The following is an 8,367-nucleotide window of genomic DNA, read 5'->3' as shown; positions in this document are numbered from 1 at the left end:
AAAAAAAAAAAAAAAAAGAAAAACCCAAATAAAGATTCTACTTTTATTTTGCCTTCTTTAAATATTAACACAAAAAAAAAAACCTATTCAGAAGGCTAAGGCAGGAGGACTGCTGCAAGTTTCAGGCCAGCTATGCTACAGAGCAAGACTGTCATTAAAAAAAAAAGGTTTAGCAAAAGCCTAAGAGGAGGTAATATGAACATAAACAACAGAAGCAATATAAAGAGGGGCTCAGAAGCAATCACATTCCAAGAATAGGCACAGAGTGCCCCGACCTGGCTCCTAAATACAGCACCATCCTCCAGGGAAAGCACAGGAATCCTGGAGAGCAGCTGATTCTGCACAGCTGGGGCAGGGAGGACACCAGGGCACGAAGCAGCTCACAGGGTCACAGGAAGGCAGAGGACTGGATGCACAGAAAGCATACAGGGGCCAATCTAGAAGAACTCCCATGTTCACAGCTGGAATGATGTGAACACCAGTGATAGAACTGGAGAGCCCCAGAACAAAACACAGACCCAGAGTCCCGAATGGAAGAAGAGGAGGGGAGGGAGACAAGGAAAGGACGGTTATTCCTCACAGAATGGTACTTAACAAATGTGGAAGGACAAAGAAAACAGAAAATACCTGTTAGCAGAATTATACTAATAATTGCAGGAGGGAAGATTCACTGAGGGATGCTAAAACCTGAGAGAAACGCAGAGCATCTGCAGTTCAGAATCACCAAACATTACAACCGACCTTGTAGTACTCCTCCCCTCACAATTCACTAAGAAGGTGTAAGGCTCCTGTGGTATTCTTGCCAAAAGAAAAACAAAACAAAACGAAACAAACTGAGGACCTCAGCCGGACAGGGTGCACGCCTGCAACATGAGCACTCTGGGAGATTGTGGCAAAAGGGCTGCAAGTCCGAGCCCAGCCCGGGCCATTTAGTAACCTAGTGAGCTGCTACCTTAGAATAAAAAATAAATTAAGAGCTGGGGATGCAGAAGAGACCCCTGGGTTCAATTCTCACTACTAGAAAGAAAACATAGGGTGAAGGGAGGGCAGGGGAATGGGGAAAAAACAAGAACCAAGACATATCATGTAAAGGTACAAGATCCCAATGATGCATGTAACTGTACTGTTTGCTTTAAATGGACCAATAAACTTAATGGGGGAAAAAAAGAAAATACAGCCTCAGTCTAATTGTGAGAAGTCACCAGAGGAGGTTAATTGAAGAGAGAGTCTTCATGAAAGACGGCAGGACAGAAGAGCCACACACTGGAGAGGGCTGAGGAAAGAGGACAAGGTGACGAAGTGCATCCTAAGAGCCTGCATGGACCCTGGACAGAAACAGGGCACTAATGGGAAACTGGCGAGACTCCCACACGAGCCTGCACTTTACCTAACAGCAGAACGCCCATGTCCATGCCTCGGTGGTGAAAACCGCACGGCAGTCAGCGTGTGGGGAAGCTGGAAGAAAGGTGTAAGAGAACTTGGTACCCTTCGCGCAGCTTTTCTCTAAGTTTAAAACTGCCTGACAATAAAAGGCCCTTTTAGAAAAGTAAAAGACGCCCCCCCTTTTTTCTTTTTGGTACCGGGGATTAAACTTAGGTCCCTGCGCTTGCAAGGCAGATGGCAGAACCACTGAGCTAAATCCCTGGCTCCCCGTAAAAGACCTTTTAATGATTTTAAAATTCACTATTGCACATGTATTGTACAGTAGGAATGTCTGATGACAGGCAATAAGAGGAATAGGACTCCAGCACTCTAGAGATTCAAGCCAGTGACAACTAGAGCTGCGGGCAGAGCCTGAGCACAGAAGCCCAGATGCTGGCAGGCAAAGCCCTTCCCACAGGAAGCTGCTCTGGGGGCCTCGGCCTCGGCATGCCAAGCACATCCCTGGGAGAGCTGCCAACAGGGCAGCGCGGCGGTCCTGCTACAGAGCTCCGAGCCGTGGCGGAGCTCCAGAACTCTAAAACGTTCACAAGGAGGTGAACTGCGCAGAAAGCGAAGAGGACAGCAAGACAATGTGGACTCTGCCTCAGTGCTTTATGCTGAATCTTAACTATCCGGCAGGACAAGTTCCTGAACTACTCCTTCTTTACAACTGTCTTCATTACACTTGGTCTTTTCTACTCTGATTCCTTCTTGATTTGCAGCTTGTTCATGAATATAATTCAGGGAGATAAAAAGCTCCCCCCTTGCCATTACTGCTCAGTCCCACATTCCTAGCACTTTCATCGCACATTGGTCATTTGGTTTCTTTTATTGACTTTACTAGAAAACCTCCAGCTTAAAAAATTCTGTTGGGCCAGGGATTTAGTTCAGTGGCACCCTACCTGCCTCACAAGCAGTGAGTTTGAACCTGGGTACCACCCCCACCCCCCAAAAAAATCCTGTTAATGATGCAGTACAGAACGCTTCTGCTTTCTGCCCTTCACTGATCTCTAAAGAATTTGAGGATCATCAATCAAGTGCCAGGTGAGGCTTCAACTAGGCTGTGCAGTTCAGCCTGGCCTTATTAACCCAGCAGGGTCAAACCAGTATGGGCTGAAGAAAAGCAAATGGATGCAGCGCTCTGGAGTTCAGGGCAAAGGTTAGGTTGGAGACTGGAACCTGTGACCATTAATGTGTAGGTGCCATTTACAGACCTGGGGCCTGGTGACCCGGATGTAGAGAAGCCCTGGGTCACTCCGATGTTTGGAGGACCCAAAGTAGAAGAGAAACCAGCAGGGGGAAGGGGCAGGGACAAATCACACAGAGCACGACCGGGCGGGGTGTGAAGGAAGCACTTTAAGAATCGAAATCTATCTATCAAATGCAGGCCAGGGATTTAGCTCAGTGGTGCTACCGCCTGCCTTACAAGTGCAAGGTCCCAAGTTTGATCCCTGGTACCCCACCCAACCGCCACCAAAACAAACAAAAAAACAGTGCTCATAAAATTAATGTTGATTATAATTCTTTTCTAATTTTTCTCTTTCTCTCTCCTTTTTTTTGGCTGCAGTACTGGGGATGGAATCCAGGGCCTTTGCACTGGCTGGCTATGTGCCCAGGCTTCCCTCAACGTCCTTTTTAAACCTTTTTTACCAAGTCATTCAAATGCCCAGGGTGGGCTCAAATTTGCCACCCTCCTGCCTCAGGCTCCCAGACTACTAGGATCATCTGAGCTCTGGGAGATTTTAAATCAAGAGATGAAGTAGTCCACTCCATGTCCTGTAATACACCTGAGACACCTGTGACGTGGCCCATGAATGAACCCAACCCCTGGCTTCCAGCCCTTGGGAAAGTTAGAGAAGGGCTTAGGTGAACAATAAATAGGTCCTGACGAGCAGGCACACTTTACCAGTCAGACTTGTGCCATTTTGCAATGTACCACCTAGTTCCTGAAAATCGTCTGTTGGGCCTTTACCTGAGACCAGTGCAGAGCGACATGGGATTGGTTTAGGGTCTCTCTGGGGAGCACTGGCCTGACCATCTCCAGGGAGGACACGAAAAGCCACTATGCTGCATCCATATTAATCACCTCTTAAGTAGCTATAACTTGCCGGTGAAGTTCTGTCACAGCATGTCACTGGATTAAGTGACAAAAGAATTATAATAATCATCTGTGAAAGTGCACTTTAATAAGTAAAGCTGCCAGATGGTAATTCATTTCTGATGTACTACAAGTATTCCTCCTACTTAATTTTGTTTTGAGAAAGGGGACACAGCAAACAGGCCAACAGAGGTGGATATTTTGGGAAATCCATTAAACCTACAGGCAGGCTAAAAAAGCCAGTGCGGCTGTAGGCATGAAGAATGCAGTGTCTCCCCGAGCCATCACCAAGGAGGAGGCTGACTTCTCACAATTTGAGCTCTCAGGGAAGAGAAGCAGAGGCTCTGAGGCTGGGGTGGAGCTCCGTGGTAGAGCCTTTGCCCAGCACACACAAGGCCCTGGGTTCAGTCCCCAGCCCGGAAAACAAGAAACAAAAACATTTTTCAGTGAGAGAAAAGCCATTGAATATTTAATGAGGGCTTTTTGTTTTGAGCATATTTCAAAGGTCAACAGAATGAATCTGAAAATCTCTACCATCTGGAACTGAAAGATCATTTACACTATCTCAAAAGAGTCTAACATCTAAAAGAAATAATTCATTTAAAAACATGTTCTGAGTAAGCCATAGTGGTGCACGCCTGTAATCCCAGCTGGCTACTCAGGAGGCTGAGGCAGGAGATCACTCACAAGTTCAAGCCCACTGTGGGCAATTTAGTGAGACCCTGTCTCAAAAAAACAAAACTAAAAAAAAGGACCCAGGATATAGCTCAGTGCTCCCTGGCTTAAGCCCCATTACTGTAAAAACAAACAAAACATGTTCTGAGCATCTACAAGGTGCTATACACTCTCCTAAGTGCTAGGGATACAGCAGGAACTTATCTTCTTAGGGCTTACTGCAAAGAAACAAACAAGTAAATATGTAAATGACTCCGTATTTTAGAAGACAATAAAGCTATCTTTAAGTACTTAGACTAAGGACTTCGGAGAAAAATATACCATGAAAAGGAGATAAGATACAAATAATTCCTTTATATATAAATACCCTGTTTATGATACAGTCAACATTATAACAAAGCTTTTTAAGCAACCAATACTTCCTTTATAAGTATTCTAAAAGACAGAGAATATAATTATAAACTTCTGTGGGTTTTTTTGAGATGGGGTCTTACTATGTTGTCTAGGCTGGGCTCAAGTGATCCTCCTGTCTCAGCCTCCCCACTACTTGGGACTAAGGCACATGTCAGTGCACTTGGCTAACTTTAAAAACAAAAGTTTCAGTTAATTATTAGTACATCCTCCACTTCCTCCTGAGATGGAGTCTTGCCACAGTGCCAGGCTGGCCTGGAGTTTGTTTGCTCATGAAATCCTCCTAGACTTAGCCTCCAAGGCAGCTGGGACACAGGCCTGGGCCACCACGCCTAGCCTATGCTGTCCATTACATTTATGGTTTATCTGATGAAAAGTTCTGGATCAAGAATAGAATCCATAAGAAATTAACACCGGGACTTTTTGATTAAACACAAAGCACTTTTGTGTACTGCTTCATAAAGTAGTTTTGTTTGTTTGTTTGGTTGGTTGGTTTTTTTGAGACAGGGTCTCACTACATAGTTGAGACTGACCTGGAACTCACTATGTAGCCCAGGCTGGTCTCGAACTCACAGTAATCCTCCTGCCTCAGCCTCCCAAGTACTGGGATTACAGGCATGGGCCACCACGCCCGGCCATAAAGTAGTTTTGACGTTTAAAACAAACAAACAAACAAACAAAAAACAGTGTTTTGCTTTTAAAGTGAAGCCCTAAATTGTGACATTTCCATCAGTGAGCCAGGGAGTTCAGGTGACAATGATTTTCTTTTCTTTAATTTATTTATTTTTTTGCTACCGGGGATTGAACTCAGGACCTTGCGCTTGCAAGGTAGGTGTCGGAATCACTCAGCTAAATCCCCGACCCTAGGTGACAGTGATTTTCAAGTCTCAAAATCATAATTAGGGTTACTTGTCACCCCACCCTAAGTCCGTCTTATACAGCTAAATCAAACAGAAGCTAATTTTGTCATTCGGGGAAGAGCTCACTTCCGTTTATGAACAATTATATCTCCCTGCGCTCTGCTGTGCAGGGCTCTGCAGAGGCAAGGAGCCTGTTGGGGCCGCTCACCTTCAGGCTGGTGTGTGATCGCGGCTGGCTCAGCTCCTGGAATTTCCACTGCTCTGATCCCGGGGTCTCGCCGCCCTTCTGTGTGTCCGGTGTCAGTAGCCCATCTCCGGCGGGCAGTGGGAAAATCCCTAAGGTTATAGGGCGCTCTTTTCTATTAGGAGAGGGGAGGAAAAAGTAAACAACTGTTTATTTTTATTTGTCACAACTGCAAGCGATAAGCCTGGCAATTATTTGGGGGTCATCATTTTCAATGACCCTGCCTGCCCATCTGCAGACAAACCAGCGAAGGGGACAGAGTCTCTGAAGATTAGTCATCTCCAGGAGATTAACAAAAGTGTCCCAACCGTTTAGGAAACCGCACAAGTTACTACTAAGTATCGTGCCCGGGAAGCAGCCAGTGGTGTGGTCTGGTCTCAGAGCGGCGCTGCTGAGTGACCTACGCATGGGTTAACGAAGCCAAGCCCCACTCCCTGCTCCCCAGACCCTCCTGTCAATCCCTGGATGCTTCCTGGGCCACTGAGGGCTCACCTTCTCTGCCTAGAAAAAGACCAACACATTTTCTGAATCAAAGCTACTCATTAAATGCTACCCGAAAGATTTTTATCCTTCCTAAAGTAGAAAAATTCTATTTTCCTACAGACCATTGCACCATACACATGAGAAAACCATTGTTAGTCTCCCCCGCAAACAAGGGATCCAAGAGACTCCATTTAAAAACTGCTGATTTTCCAATGTTCTGTGGGAAATTTCAAAGAACAAGAGTTATACTTTTAATAATAGAATTTCAACAAAAAATACATCTTTTGTCAATGAACAGAAGATTCCAAATGAAAGCACTTCAGAAAGTGGAAACAAGCCTACTAACAGGTCATCATCATGGGTCATTAACTAAAAACTGTGGAAAGTGGGAAAGAAACAAGACACCACGGGTTTAGTGGCCCCTGAATTCCTACCTCCACTACTGAGAAAGTTAGAACAGAAACAATGAGGGTATAGATAAAAGCAAGGAAAAAATAGTTTGCTAAATGAGTCTCTTATTCTGTAAGTTCATTTTAAGACCATTAAGTCACTTTTGAAACTTGTCCTTTTATGTGCCTTCCATTCTTATCAAAAAGGACTAGTAAAACTTTCAGAACATCTTCTTAAGAAGTAAAGAGCACAAGGGGGCTGAGAAATTGCATTTTAGCAAAGTTCTGTGCACAAGAAAATACCACTTCTTCTACCACTTCTTCACACTTGTAACAGTTTTTCCTATTTGATTTGGGAGAAAAAAGTCTAACAAAGGTAGCCAGCACAGTAAGAGATTAAATTTTAACACAAAACCTAAGTTTGAGACTCAAAGTTGCCAGAACAACAAATGACAAAAATTAGCCATTCCCTCTACATCACTTATCCCCAGTCACCAAGGACGAAGGGGCATCTGCTATTTTCTTTGTGACTGATACAGTACATGCTGTCCACGTGCACACTTCCCTGTGACAGAGCACCTGCCCCACCCTTTTTAAAAATTGTTCTTTTTGCAAATAACTGACCCCTATGTTAAAGTATGACTTTTCTGTTTCTTTGATCTTAAAATGCCCTTTCTTCCATTAAATAATCCTAGTAGTTGCTGGCAGCTGAACACCCCACCCCCATACTGGGGCTCGACCCCAGGGCCTTCACACTGAGATGTATTGCCACCCTTATTACTTTTTTATTTTGATGCAGGGTCTTTGCTGAACTACTTAGCTGCCCAGGCCAGGCTCAACCTCATGATGCTCCTGCCTCGGCGTCCCAGAGGGCTGGGATTACATGCATGTGCTACCACTCCCAGGTTCAATCATCTTTTTCTTTTTGATACCGGGTATCAAACTTGGAACCTTGCACTGGGAGGCAGGCAGCGGAACCACTGAGCTAAATCCCCGGCCCCAATTCTCTTTTTCATATCTATAATTGACAAAATGAAAAGCCATCGATTATGTAACCCTGATGTTTAACACCAATTTGGGGGAACATATTTTAAAAAGAGAAAAATCCTACAGTCTAAGAGCTACACTAAGTTGACAATTATTTCTTTAATACTTTACTGCCTTAAATAAAAAGTGACTGGGGGGCCAGGGATTTAGCTCAGTGGTTCTACCACCTGCCTCTCAAGTACAAGGTCCTAAGTTCGATCCCCAGTACCAAAAAAAAAAAAAAAAAAAGTGACTGGGAATTGAATCAGACTCAGCCTAATGAAAAGCTGGTTACCCTGACATGCAGTGAGGAGAAGAGAACACAGACCGTGTGACTCCATCACACTGCTCCCAGAAACCAAAACCCAAGGCAGCCGTTAGAATCCTCTTCTATTCCCATGCCCATGCATTCATATTCACACGTATCAAATACTGGAAAAGTTTAAAACTGCTGGGTAAAAAGTCCTCTTTGACTCCCAAGTTGCAGTGTCCTACTCAGTCTACAATCCAACAGACAAACAACACCCCACAGAATCTTCCCTCTGCCTCTGTCAGTCATTCAGAAAGAGCTCTCAAAGAAAGCAGCTTTCAAGGACCAGCAGCTTTCTGTCAGGAGGCTCAGTGCTGCCCTGGGCTACCGTGCTCCAACTCTGGACGAAGAGTAGGGCTCTGACAAGTCACACAGGAGTTGGGAGACACGCGAGTATGCAAGCTCACTACTTCTGAGAAGAAAGCCTGGCTCTGTGCGCTGGCAGGCTC

At 44.9% G+C, this 8,367-nt stretch overlaps 1 protein-coding gene across 4 annotated transcripts in view; it reads right to left on the bottom strand.

Moving 5' to 3' along the window:
* Positions 1-8,367, bottom strand: part of LOC104859522 (C-Jun-amino-terminal kinase-interacting protein 4) — a 52,620-nt gene that overhangs the window by 41,915 nt on the left and 2,338 nt on the right. For all 4 annotated transcript variants that reach the window (XM_010620172.3, XM_010620174.3, XM_010620173.3 and 1 more), the window contains exon 2: positions 5,675-5,825. In XM_010620172.3, the coding sequence (XP_010618474.1) occupies positions 5,675-5,825 (151 nt within the window). The remainder of the gene's footprint in view (positions 1-5,674; positions 5,826-8,367) is intronic.

The sequence above is a fragment of the Fukomys damarensis genome, unplaced genomic scaffold, assembly GCF_012274545.1.
Source record: "Fukomys damarensis isolate Sample0158 unplaced genomic scaffold, DMR_v1.0_HiC HiC_scaffold_13, whole genome shotgun sequence".
NCBI classification, from domain to species: domain Eukaryota; kingdom Metazoa; phylum Chordata; class Mammalia; order Rodentia; family Bathyergidae; genus Fukomys; species Fukomys damarensis.
Note: the sequence above shows the minus strand (reverse complement) of the source record. Positions and strands in the feature narration are given on the sequence as shown.